At 51.6% G+C, this 13,478-nt stretch overlaps 2 protein-coding genes across 5 annotated transcripts in view; both read right to left on the bottom strand.

Annotated features, from left to right (window-relative positions):
* Positions 1–164: 164 nt before the first annotated feature.
* DHRS13 (dehydrogenase/reductase 13) lies at positions 165–2,105 on the bottom strand. The gene is made up of 5 exons (XM_062012363.1): positions 1,979–2,105; positions 1,777–1,895; positions 1,223–1,346; positions 835–1,146; positions 165–490 (listed from the first exon to the last, which is right to left on the bottom strand). Exons 1-5 carry the CDS (start codon positions 2,103–2,105, stop codon positions 186–188), a joined length of 987 nt encoding a protein of 328 aa, XP_061868347.1. The 3' UTR covers positions 165–185.
* A 561-nt stretch (positions 2,106–2,666) lies between these two features.
* PHF12 (PHD finger protein 12) overlaps positions 2,667–13,478 on the bottom strand; it is a 32,607-nt gene continuing 21,795 nt past the window's right edge. The window contains exons 9-15 of one of the 4 annotated variants that reach the window (XM_062012182.1): positions 12,593–13,409; positions 10,445–10,561; positions 8,949–9,092; positions 6,861–6,959; positions 6,209–6,291; positions 4,413–4,551; positions 2,667–3,863 (exon numbers count right to left, since the gene is read on the bottom strand). In XM_062012182.1, coding sequence (XP_061868166.1) covers positions 3,529–3,863; positions 4,413–4,551; positions 6,209–6,291; positions 6,861–6,959; positions 8,949–9,092; positions 10,445–10,561; positions 12,593–13,409 — 1,734 coding nt within the window. In that variant the 3' untranslated portion in view covers positions 2,667–3,528. Of the gene's footprint in view, positions 3,864–4,412; positions 4,552–6,208; positions 6,292–6,860; positions 6,960–8,948; positions 9,093–9,113; positions 9,473–10,052; positions 10,278–10,444; positions 10,562–12,592; positions 13,410–13,478 lie in introns of those variants that run through there. The other 3 variants (XM_062012183.1, XM_062012185.1, XM_062012184.1) reach the window with 3 other exon arrangements.

Here is a 13,478-nt window from a genome sequence, read left to right on the forward strand (position 1 = left end):
TGCGCTGGTGTGTGCCCTGCAGGGCAGGGCATGTGCACTGCAGCATGTGTGTGTCTTTCCATGCATGCGTGTGTGTGTGTACAGGGGCTATAGGGACTGCCTGGCCCCGTGCTGCGCCGCCCTCCTCGTCCGCCTCCACGCACAGGAGCTGACTGACAGGCCCGTTCCCTTCCAGCACCGTCACTTTATTGCAGGGCAGCAGCAGGGGCTGGCGAGGGGCTCCCCTCGCTCCCCACCAGCCCCACCAGCCTCTCGCTGGCGTCCCAGAGCTCCCGGGCCAGCTGGTCATCGCGGGCTGCCGGCCACGGCTCCTGCAGGCGGCAGTCGGTGAAGTAGCGGCCGCTGAAGCGCTCGAGGCCCTCTTGCGTGGCGCAGTGCAGGGAGGTCTGGGCGCCCTCAGCTGCGTCGAGGAAGAAGAGCCAGGCCAGCGGCAGGAGCAGCGGCTTCAGCCAGAGCGGCGCGTGGCGGAAGAGCTCGGTGTTGACGAACCCTGGGGCCAGGGGAAGCGGCCACGTCACGCACCAGCTCCTGGTGGGGAACGGCCCACGCAGGAGCCGGCTGCTGTGCTGCAAGAAATGGAAGTGGCCACGCCACGGCGGCCTTGGCAGGAGCAGCTCTGCTGTGGCTGCACCCTCGCAAGGCTGGTTGCGTGTGGCTGAGTGGTGCATGGTGCTGTGTGCAAGGGCAATCTGTGCCGGGGACACAACACGCAAACATATTTCATGCCAGGGATGCACAGTGCAAAATGCATCTGTGCCGAGGCTGCACCACGTAAAGGCAGCTCTGAGCACGGGGCTGGTTACCCACCCAGTCCCACTGGCCCCGAGTCCCTACCTGGGTGCACGGCATAGCACGTCACCTGCGTGTCCTGCAGGCGCGTGGCCAGCTCGCGGGCATGCAGCACGTTGGCCAGTTTGCTGTCGCAGTAGTCCTGGAAGGTCGACAGCGGGCCGGGGGGCGGGCGGCCCAAGGCGTGCAGGCGCAGGCGGCCGGCGCAGTGCGCGCGGGAGGCCACGATGACCACGCGGCTCGGCGCGCAGCTCCGCAGCCGCTCCAGCAGCAGCTGGGTCAGCAGGAAATGGCCCAGGTGGTTCACCTGGAAGGTGAGGCTGAAGCCGTCCTCTGTCGTGCCCCCGGCGCTCACCCCTGTAAAGGAGGCAATGGCGGTCGATGGGGGGTGCAGAGAGGATGGGGAGGTAACGGGGGGAGTCGCAGTGCTCACCTGCATTGTTGATGAGGAGGTGCAGCTGGGGCTCCTGGCGCAGGAAGGTGCTGGCGAAGGCTCGCACCGAGCGCAGGCTGGCCAGGTCCAGCTGCATGAACCGCACCTCCGCGTTCCCCGTCTCCTGTGGGCACAGCTCAGCCTGGGGCAGGGCCCAGGGGGAAAACACCCTGCCCAGGGCAGGGAGGGGGCTGGATCCAGCCAGGGGGACTCGCTGGGGGCTGGATCTGACTCAGGGTGAGGGGGCTGCAATAGGCTCAGGAGTAGGGGGGTTGCCCCGTGCCATGGCTGGGGGTGCCCCTGCCTCAGAGTGAGTGGGGATGTGCCTTGGGGGTGTCCTGTAGGGGTACATCAGGGTGTGCTGAGGGTGCCTATGGATGTCCTGGGGCTGCCCATGTCATGTCCACGATGTCCCATGTGGGTGTCCCACGGGGGTGTCCCAAGGGTCCCCCTGGGGTGCTGGCGGGGACTGCTGGGGGAGTGGGAGCGTCCATAGGATGTGCCACGGTGTGCCCGGGGGTGTCCCGGGGGTGTCCCGGCGCGGCGGGGCTCACCGTGCGGATGCGGCGGGCCGTGGCCTCTCCCCGCACGGCGCTGCGGGCCGCCAGGACGACGCGGGCTCCGCCGCGGGCCAACTCCAGCGCCGTGGCCGCCCCGATGCCGCCGCTTCCCCCTGAGGAGCAGAAGGAGCGGAGCGGCGGTGAGCGCGGGGCCGGGCCCGCAGGGGGCCCGGGCCAGGCCGCGCCCGGCGCTCACCGGTGACGATGGCGGTGATGCCGCGGAGCGCGGCGCGGGCGCGGGGCGGCGGGGCCCGGCGCAGCCCGTATCGGAGCAGCGTGTAGAGGGCCATGAGCAGCCCCGCGCCCAGCAGCGCCCAGCCCATCCCGCCGCCGCCGCCACGGCGCCCGGCCCGGGCCGCCCCGCCTCCCCGGGGCGGGAAGGAGGAGGAGGAGGAGGACGGGGGCAACGGCCGCGGCTTTCGCAAGCGCAGCGTGTGGTGAGCGGCCCCAGGGGACGGTGTGCCGAGGCCTTTGTGTGCCCACACGACACATGCGCTGCCCCGCGGAGTTGAGGTGGGGGGAGCCGCCAGCGTTCATCACCCCCAGCCCGGAGAGACAGCCCCTGCATAGCCATCAGCCCTGCATGGTCACCCCTTCCCCGAGAGGTGCCTCAACCCTGGCAACAGCCCCAGGCAGGGCAGAGATGATGAGTTGAAGACATCCCAGTACCACACCATCACCTCCACTGGTCCCCTTCAACCCAAACCCTTCCTCAACCTCCCCCTCACCCTCCCTGACCAGCAGCATCCTGCCCCATCCCCACATGCAGGACACCAGGCTGCCTCCATGCCGGCACAGCCCCCCTGCAGCTCGGGCTCCTCTTCTGCCATCAGACACTCGAGGTTGTGGTGACAGAGTGAAGACAAGACAGTCAGAAAACAGAATGTGAAGTATTTTTTTTTTATATACAGAATACAGGAAAGTTTCTGTAAAGTCTAAAATGTTACCATTACTATGTACAGTGGAACTAGCTGTTCTGCTGCGGGGAGGTGGCAATAGAAACGAAAGAGACAGACGGGTTACGACAAACGATCTGCTACAATAGACAATTTGAGGAACGTCATACCACATGTAGCACTGTACACAGCTTTAAAACATTGAAAAATGCCATCACTGACGTATTTACACAGAATCCCAACACTTTTCCTTATCTGAAATTAAAAAATAGGATGGACACCAGGAAAAGAACTCATTTCTCACTGCCCATAATACACAGTAGCTACTTGTAGTGCAACCATAGCGGGGAGGGATGGGGGGAAAAATAACTGTGGGAAGAAGAGCGCTTCTTTACATTAAATAAAACAATGATATTGTATAGATTTGCTGTATGAAAACTGTATTTCTCTTTTAATATAAAACTATTGTCACTGGCACAAAATAGAACAAGTTTCTGATTATTTTACAACTGCGTGGGAACTATCTGTCAGAGAGAGTCCTCGAGTCAGACAGCGGTCGCCCCTCGCTCTGACACGTCCTGCTCTCACTGCAGTTTTCCTTTTAAAATGAAATGTATAGTACAAATATATGTGCAAATGCCCCTAAAACTTGAGCAAAGAAGAAAAAATTAAAAAAAGTTAAACGTTCTTCATGTCATGCAAACGGTGTGTGAACAGTCTCTGGGCCGACACACAAAATCCCACCTCGGTCTGTACAGTTTTGCATTGCAAGAGTCTGAGGGTCTTTTGTTTGTTTTTTTTTTTTTTTTCCTTACTCCAAAAAAAAAAAAGCTCTCTTTCCTAAAATTTCCTAGGGAACTGAGTTGGACCGCAGCACGGGCACCTGGTGGGGTTTCAGAGAAAGCTTCTCCTCCAAGTCCATGTCTTGTACTAAGGCAGTGTCCCCCTTGGGCTGTTTGGTCGCAAATTCGGTAATGCTGAAAACAAACTGCAGGCAGCCCAGCTTGATGTAACTGCCGTGGTGGAGCAGGGCTGTCCCCTCCCAGCCAGCCCCGCTGCCTCCTATTAAGCTGGAGCTGCTGGCTTTGCAGTTACAGGGTTTCCGATGCTGCCCTTGTGCCTGTGAATTCATCACAGCTGCTTCTTCATGCGGCTCCTCTTCTTGTTTTCTACTTTTATGTCGTTCTGGAGAAGAAGAAGAAAAAAGTAAGTTTGGGACAGGGCAGTGGGGGCTTGTTCTTATCAAAGGGAGCTACTGCTGAGGTGCCTCAGGGGTGAGATCCTCCAGACATGAGGCACTTGAGTCTGCAGGAGGCAGCTGGTAAAAGAGAAACAGGAATGTCCCCACAGCCCTGAGAGAAGCATTCACACATCTGTTTCATCAGGTAAAAGACAAAGAGAAAGCCCATGGAGGAGAGCAGGAGTAACCCATGCAGGGATGGGGTGGCTGTAGCTCACAGCCTGGGAATGGGGAATGTCTGGGGAATGTCTGGGGAATGTCTGGGGAATGTCTGGGGAATCCCCTCAGAGCATCTCAAAAGCAGAGGGCAGGGACCTGGAGCGGGGTTGACTCCCCAGGCCCACAGAGCAAGGTCTTGTCTAACCCAGGCCCATGAAGACAGTCCTGTTTCAAGAGATGAGCCAGTCGCTGCACAACAAGGGGCAGCAACAAGCAACCACTTTTCACCCACTGCCCATAGCTCCCTGTGGTGTTCCATGGGGTTAAGCACTCACTTATCACACTCTGCACTTTGGCAACAATACTGCTGGGAGGAGTGGGCGTCATCTTCTCCGAGAAGTCACAGGAATACAGAACATTGTCGACGGTAGTCCCATGCTCACTGTAGTTCAACAGCTCGTAATGTTTTGTATTCTGGAAAAAAGAGGAAGAGAGGAGAGAATGTAGACATCAAAGCAGAAAGGCTTCTGGCTGCATAGCCCTTTGGAGCACTGAAACACAACTCCTCTCTCCCTACGGTTAAATAAGGGGAATTAAATGACCTCCAGCTTCAGAGACCACCAACCCGATCCTCCTGCATGGCTCATGCCCACAGAGCAGCGAGATTTCCAGCAAGAGCTGCTTTCCAGGAAGGCCAAAGCAGCATTGAAGGGAAGTGGGTTTTACCTTCAACACTTGGACAAATGGATCTTTTGGAAACAGGGGTTCAAAAGCCAGCTCTCACCAAGTGAACACACCATTTTAACAGGCACGTGAGACACCAACTTGGCCTTAGACCTGTGCCTATCAGGGAGGAGATGTGCTTTGGAAAGCAGACACAAGAGGGATGCCAGTGTGCTGCAGCAGCTGCAAGAGACAGACAGTCTGGGCCTTACAGGCCTTTTGCAGACACCAAAATGCCAGGAGATGTTACCATGACACATGGAGTTACACAAGCGGCGTCACGCTCAGCTGAGCTTTGCAGAGAATGTTGACAGAGTGGAGGAGATTTCAGGTCAGCTCCCAGGAATCATCTGAGGGCTGCAGACCTTGTCCCTCAGAGATTACAGAGCTTTAAGCAAGTTACAAAAAAAATAACCTCCTCATGCACAGGGGAGTAAGTTTTCAAGTAACCTGCTAGACAGCAGAGACCAAGACCAAGCATGAGCTGGCCAGCGGCCAGAAACAGCAGTGAGCTGAGGAGGAGGAAATTCTCCCTCTAGAGTGACCATAGCCATGGGAGGCCAGCTGGAGTATGAAGAAGTTCAGTGCCTAAAGCCTCATTTAGGATTGACCACTGTGAGGAGATGCTTCAACATAGATTTACAGTCTGGATCCCATTACAGAGTGTGTTCTGTGGCTTGCAGGGCAGTGGAGGAATGGCTAAAGCCAGCTCTGGGTTAATCCTGAATCCTGCTCAGTAGCTGGTTGACAAATGGTGATATAAAAGACTCTTATCTTGCTTCAAAGAGTGTTTCCATGCCTGGAGACATCTCCAGCAGTGTGTTTATTGGCAGACCCGCCAGCCTATTTGCTTCAAGAACAAACTGATCTCTCAGCTGTAGTTAAGGAGCAACTGTAGATCTTGGTTTATGCTGAGAGCTAGGCTGAAATGTTAGTTAAACAATTTATAGAGCACTGCAGATGGGCAAACCAACACCATCACATCTGAAGGCGAGAGACTCGGAGCAGTTCCCTGTTTTGTTCCAGCTGGGGGTTGGTGTTGACACATCAAGTTCAGCTTTTATTAACAAGGCAGATGGATCAAAAAATATCATACAGTTTCTATGACCTGTTCTTTCCCCGAGACACCAGCAGTGACAGTGCTTCCTTGTGGTCAGTCTTTGTCCACAAGCAGTTAGCTCAGAGAAATCACGCTGGCAGAGCTCTGTGCTTCAGCAAAGGGTCTGACAGAAAACGCTGACACAGCCTTCGCTGGTGTGAAACCATTCACAGCCCTGGCTCTTTACTCTGTAGTCCACAAAGGAGTAACACACAAAGACAACCTGCTGCCTGCATCTCCAGCTCCCTACTGCCAGGCATGCCAAATCATAATGTATTCTTTCTTAAAACACCCCACTCAAACACTCACCTCATCATAGAATATGCAGGCGTGTTTGCCAGACACATAGTTACAGTGACCATAGCTTGTAAGGCACACATCCATATCAGCTCCTGTCCATGGGGAAGACAAAACAGGCTCAATACAGTTCAGAAAAAAAACCCAAAACTGTCAAGCAGCAGAGAACAACAGATAGAATTAAACTTCAATTAGCAAAACAACAGGGGAGCAACTGCCTTTGTCTGAGCTCCCAGGCCTGCATGAATAATGCTGAGATAAGCCACCACTGAATAAAGTTTGGGTGGGGGAAGGGAAGCTTAGCAGCTCCAGGAAGGTTGAAGAGCATTTCAGTTACTGGGTCTATCCAGAGCTTCAGAAGAATCTAAGCAGAAAGAAACGAGTCCTGCAAGCAAACTGTAACTCTTCTCTGAAACAACCAAGGATTCAATCTCCAGGACAGTCATCGTGCTCATTTTGATGCCAGCTGGGTTATAAAGATACAAGCTCACAGAGATTCAAGAGGGTGAGGCATAACCACATTCCTCTGTAGTGAGGAATCCCAGGACAAGGAAGCCCGGGACAAGTGGCCAATAGGGATGTTTTCTCCAACATCCACTTGGAAAACACTTAGAGAGGGTCAGGAAGAATCACTGAATGGGGAGAGCAGGATAAAGCTACTCACCTGTCCCAATGTAGAGAGTCCGATAGCACATATTGACTGCACCCCCTAAGCCCATCAGAGGATAGAACACTGCCCGGGCTTGCACTTCCTTTCTTTGAGCTGCAAGATAAAAGGAAATTACTTCAACAATGTTATCAGCCATGAAGGCTGCTCCACCTCAGCTCCCCAGTGCTGGACTCCCCAGAAAGCACAGACTCTAAGGAGGATGGAGTCAACTTTAGCCTGAAGTCCAATCCCCAACCCTCTAGGAATGTTTCTGCATTTAAACACCTTTTGCCAGTCATTAAACTGCTCTCTGCAGTGACCCACACAAGCCATGCAACTGGAAGAACATTAATACTGAGTGTGCACAATACAGCCACACAGGAAAACACAAGCCTGTTACCACTGCCTTCTTTCTTAATCTCTTCCACTTTGGTTAATCAAAGAGCTGAGTCCTGCTGTCAAAGTGACACTTACTAAAAAAACAGTGCTGGTGAATGTCACCAACTTAACAGCTGTGATTTCACTTCTAGTGAGGCTGCAGGAAGAACACCCAGGTAAAAGGGGGATTGTCTGAGGACCAGCCCAGCTCCCAGGACAGGATGATTCACTGGGTGGACTCCTTGATCCTCAGGTGGGTCCCAATGGCAAACTGGGCAACAGCTGCTCCAAGGAGGAGCCTCCAGAGCACCTCCCTGGCAGTGAAGTCCCAATCACACACCCTCATGTGCCCACATTAACTGTACATAGAATCTTCTGTGGAACAGGTATCAAACTGGTGGAGCACACGAGCCTAGTCAGGATTTCAGCAGCTGTCTTTCGGAGATAAGCACAGTTTAGGCCTCTCCTGATACCATATCTACTTGACAGTTTTATCCCAAGAGTGTGAAATCCAAGAACAGAGAATATGAGGATTAAAAGAGACTGTCTGCAGAATCATCTACATCAAGAACATTGGCCAGGTTGTGTGGCATCACTGGACAGGCAGCCACCCCACACAGCTGAAACACACAGGGTCCCACCTCTGCCCACACAAAGCCTCTCAGCTCTCTGCCAGCTCAACAGGGCTCACTAAAGGCTTTGCATCTATCATTTTATATCTCAGCAGTGCTGAACAGTCGGCTGGATGCATCGTTCCTGCCCCAAAAGGGTTATCACAGTAGCAATCTGCTTTTTGAAAGGCAGACTGCTGAAGATTTTCCAGAGCTCTTCTGTTACGAACAGGAACACAGTTCATGCCCCAGCCTGGTGCTGTGTCTTACAGCCACGTTCAAAAGAAGATTGACAGAGCATGTAGAGAATGCTGTAATGCTACAGCAGCGAGTGAGCTGGCAAGCACAGCCCCTGCAGATTAGATAACAGACCTCCAAAGATCTTCTCTTGGATATTTACCCCCCAGGCTTAGCAGAAGGGGAGCAGACAACTGCTCCCACAACAAGGCTGTCCAGTTGATGCTTGAAAGCAGATTAAATGGGCTGGCTGCATGCAGAGGAACATGAAGCCCTGCTCCTCCTGCAGCTTTAGGTGTTGGCATGCCAATAGCAGCAGCCATAAGCAAAGCCAACGCTGAACTCAGGAATCTGGAGACTTCCAACAGAAGCACAAGTTGTTTTCCATTAGTTGCATTTAGAGTTTCAGCTCAACAGTGACATTATTCTGAAGGGGCAATGACAATGTCACACATCTGTGATGTGCCTCAACTCCTCCTGTTCAGGTGCTTCTCTCACAAGCAGCTTTGCCAGAGAGAACAGGAATTCACATATTTCTCTTGTCCATCTCAAAGCTGAGGAGAAAAAACTCAACCAAACAAAAAAGCAGCTGAACCTTCCCATTTCTTGATAATTCCAAGATGAAAAAAGCACAACTTCACTACAGATTTCCAGCAGAAAATCAGAAGTTACTGAAGATATTTCCATTGCCATAATTGTAATTAAGCAAAGGGACCTGAAGGAGTTTCTGGCCAGTGGATATCCAGAGCAGGGGGAAGAGAGGAAAGAAATGTGACAGGCAGACACCAGAAGAAGAGAGAGATCTTCAATGAACAGGCAAGGGAGTGCCACAAAGCTACATCTCAACATAAACCAACTATTCTAGGGCTGCTCTTACCTTCAATGTGGTTTCCCACAGGAGATTGCTGATGGGAACTGACACTGCTCACTAGAGACTGAGCTTTGGAAGGAAAGAGCTGATGTATTCTCTGCAAGGCCAGAAACTTGATCAGCTGCTCATCCAGCATATTTATCTCAATCTCTGTTAATAAACAAAAAGCAATTAGTGAGTTATTCATGGAAAGGGTGCAATCTGAGCTGCAGGGGATTTAACTGTCCCACTCTCAAACTCGCCCTTTGCTTCAACGGCAAAGACTTGTCAAATTTGGCAATATCAAGAATCTTACATGGAAGTGAGCTACTACTTCATCCCATCTCCTGTGAGCAGTGTGTGAGGAGAGTGCCAGCAATGGCCAGAGAGCTACAATTCAGGCAGCAAACCGACGTTTAGGGGAATAAGGACTGATAAAATCTGCAGGTTTGGCTCAGAACCAACAGGTCTGCAGAGGTGGACATCACACTCCTTTGGGCAGCAGGTTGGGTCCTTCTCGTGGAGCTTCACTCTTTAGTTAAAGTCTAACCCTGCATTACAGAGGAAAGCTGTAACCACCTTTGAAGCTGCCACAAGCTCATTCTCGAGTCACGCGCTTTCGTGGCAGGGTCAATTAAACCAAACAGGGCAATACAGACAATATTATCACTGAGCTTTAAGGCAGATCTGTTGCTGATAGTTTTGAAGTGTTTATATTTGTAAAGCCCTGCAGAGGTCTGCTTTCTGGCAGCAAGCAGGCTGGCTAACCTCTTCTTCCAAGAGCTTTCTCCACATGGGTGACAATTAAAACGACAAGCAGAAGAAGCAGAGCTATAGCAGCCCTTTCCCAAGAGCAAGAGGTGAGTCTGGGCAGGTTGAGCAGTCAGGATTCACCCAAGAACAGAGGGTCACACTGGCAACACCAGAAAGGCCGTTCTTCAGATGGAGAAGTCTGTGGCAACAGCCTCGCTATACTCCTGACGATTGCTGTTCAGCAATCTCCTCCTCCTGAAGTCACTCCACTAAGGTTTTGGCATTTCTTGCCAAGTGCAACAAAAGGAAAATACTAAAAAATGGGCCAGTCTAGGAGAAGATTGAGAGAAGCAGAAATAAATCAGAAAATTAACTGACCCATTAGAGCATCACCACTCAGGTGACTGCTCGCCTACAAGATCGATTGTTGCTGGACTTTATGCCCGTCGGGAACAGCTCTGGATTGCAGCTTAAACATGGCAGGGCTGCAGGTTGCTGCATGTGAGTTCCACCTGGAAAGCAGCCCGGTGCAATAGCTTTGTGATCGTTCCCCAGAAAAGCTTCAGGCAGAAACACTTCACTGGCCTTGCTGCCTTGGCAACACTACAAGTAGGGAAGCATGTGACATGTTTAAGGTAATGTATACCCAGTCCCACCCTCACCTGACTGCAACCCTTCTTTATCTCTGGAACTTCTCCTTAAGCAGAGTACAAATGCTCTAGGGAAGCAAAACACACGGCAGAGACTGAGAGAATAAACTAAATACTCACCACCGTCCATAAATGCTTTCAGGGAGCTGGTGAGGTCCAACATAGCTGCAGAGTTTGAAGTGAGTGATGAGGGTAAAGCGCTTCCTATGGATAAGGTGCTGGGACTGACCTTACCATCTACAGAGAAAGATGGTGCAGAAAAGATATGTCACTGTGACGTTGGCAAGACATGCACCCAGCCCTCAGGCTGCACTTGGCTTCCAAGCTGCTCACAATGACTAATTTTGCTCATAGCCATGCTTTGAAAAAGGCCTGAATTAGAGGCCATTAGCTTTCTCCTCCTCCTCACAGAAGGACTAGTGTGTGCCTTCAACACAACTGCCAGCTTCCGCCTCTCACCTCCAGTTGTCAGGGGAATTTTGGATCTATACACTTTCCTACTCCCTGTTTGAAGCAGCAGCAGCAATGAAAGACTGTAAATGATGTCTTACAGAGACTGGAAAGGCCAAGCACCAAGTCCCCAGGAGCTTGAAGAGCTTGCTAAGCCTAGAGACATTTGCCAAGTAGCTTGTCTAGGTCTGAACACACATAAAAAGGACAAGTGTCCCATTTTTACTTCTGCAGGGTTACCAAGTCTGGGGTTTATCTCACTGTCTAGCAAGAATGTGACAGTCATAAACAGATTTTATTATTTACAAAATAAAAACCTACTGCTTTGCTTTGGCAGTGACTACTCAGCTGAAAGAGGCAATGGCAAATGCCAGGAAACAAAATCCCTTTAATGCACTGTTGGTATCAGACCTTTGGAGATGGTTTGCTTACAAGCAGAACTATTATATGTCTGAAATTTATAGGGGAGGGGGGGGGAAAAAAAGTGATGAATTACTTGTGTCTTTGTACTCAGCAACAAAGCCTGCACACCATCACTTCACATTTGTTACAGAGGCATCATGTCAGATGGAAAAGCCAAATACCTACACACCTTTCCCAAGGGACACTGCACCAAAAGGATGTTTTCATCTGCATTTTGTATAATGTATAATTGCACCAAATGCAATCATTTAACCTATTAAGGAACTGATAAATTCTGTGGGGTTTGCAGTGCTCTTCAAAGCACAGGTACGAAGTTTTCTGTAGTGTGGCCTCACTTCCTCTAACAAAACTTCTCCCAGCCTTGCATTTCTAAGCAGGGCACGGTCGAACTGGCAGCCTCAGAGTAAGCCAATCTGTTCAGCAAGGAGGCCAAGCACTCCAGGAGCTACTTCCAAACATGAGGTAAAGCTCAGAAGTTAATCATTAAGGATTCTTTAAAAACAGAACAATAAAATGACATTGTCTGTTGCTTGCAGTCACTCAGCAGCAGCCAGAGCTGCAGGAGCAGGGACAGGCAATCACACGCTTCCGAGCCACTGCTTCAAACCTGCACTAAGGGTTTAATAATTTGAGTGCTGAGCTGGTGTGGAGGAAGAGAGGAGAAGGTTTTAAGTGCTAGCTTATGCTAGCAAAATTTCAGTTATGGGTGGTTACTCTGACTTCAACATCTATCAGCTTCTCTGACTTCATGTTTTTACATTGAAGAATGGATATATATATATGCTAACAGCAAGGTACAACTCAGAACAGGGAAGGTATACCCAACCCATAAATACCCTGTATGATCAGACTGGCAGATACTGATCACCCTGTATCTTCCCAAGTCCACACTTCTCTACCATCAAGGCTGTGCTGCCGAGGACTTCAAACACACCTGTACTAGGGGACACGACCATTGCCAGAACAGAACAGTTACACGTGTACAGGGATCACAGGATGAGATGCCAGACCAGACTGCTGCTCTCGTGTGAAGGACCACCTTGCAATCAAACCAGTGCTTTAAAAGAGAGGTTTTAAAGCAACACCAGAGAGGCCAGTTCTTGACACTGAGAGAGACAGCAGCCAGCTGACCCAAAACTACTGTTGCTTCCCAAAATTAAACTGACCTACTATCCTGCTTTATAGGAGAGTTCCCCTCTCAGGTATGCACAGCCAGGAAAAACACATCCCATGGCTCCCATGAAGGGCCCTAGGACAGAGGAGAAACGTCTCCGAGCTCTCCACAAAAACCCAGCTCCCAGTTAAACAAGGGCATGCTGGCTAGAGTCCTGAGGCTGAGAGTAACCCGACAACTTTCCCAGTCCCCAGGGCCAAGATGGGCTGTTCAACACGTACCTGAAGGTGGTGCTGGTGAACAGAATCTGTTTGTAGACCCAACAGCAGAGATCCCATCTCCTGGAGCCTGCGGAGGGGTGAGAGCCCTCGTGGCAGTGAGAGGGGAGCCCACAGACCGCAGGTCTGCCGTCAGCGGAGGTCCTATCTGTGTCTGCACATTCTTTCTTTGCAAAGTGCTGGTGGTCTCCAGGCTGGCGCAGCAGCTCGATGCGGACGTAGGCATGCTTGTGACCGGCACGGAACCCCTTTGTGCGCAAGAAACGGGTCCCGCGACGTTCTCCGTTTTGACGATGGTTCCCGTGGTGTGATTCAGGAGTCCACAAGTTGCTGGGGGCGTGAGGGGCCGAGGCCACGTTTGCCGATGAGACAAGACAGGTATTGTGTTACCAGATGCAACCAGCCTCTGGGAGTCAGTCAACTGTGCTGAGGATTCGGATGAAACGCCACAGAAATGGGGACCGTTGACTTTGATGTCAGAGGCCGTTGGCCCGTTCGAAGTCCCGCAAGATGACACCTTCTTGGATTTCTCTATACAAGAGCTGCAGTTGACATCTTCCTGTGACAAAGTCTGCTGGGATTGCGAGGAGCTCAAGGAATTCTGGGCAGTAATCCCTGAGGTGCAGGATGACATGGAATAGAGGGAAGGTGTGGGTGCCTTGTCAGCTGCCTGGTAAGGGTTGGCGAGTGAGCCGTCCGCCACAATAACAGGCTTAATATCAGCCTTCTCTGTTTGTTCAGAGTCCCAAAGCGAAGTCATCTGCTTAGCAGATAAATGTTTCAATATGCTGCACTGGAGCGCAACAACACTACAGAGCCACTGGGAGGAAGGGAAAAAGCACAGGTTAGCTCCACAGGCAGACAGGGCTCCAAACCTCAACAGTTACCC

Source organism: Colius striatus, chromosome 20 (genome assembly GCF_028858725.1).
Source record: "Colius striatus isolate bColStr4 chromosome 20, bColStr4.1.hap1, whole genome shotgun sequence".
Lineage (NCBI taxonomy): Eukaryota > Metazoa > Chordata > Aves > Coliiformes > Coliidae > Colius > Colius striatus.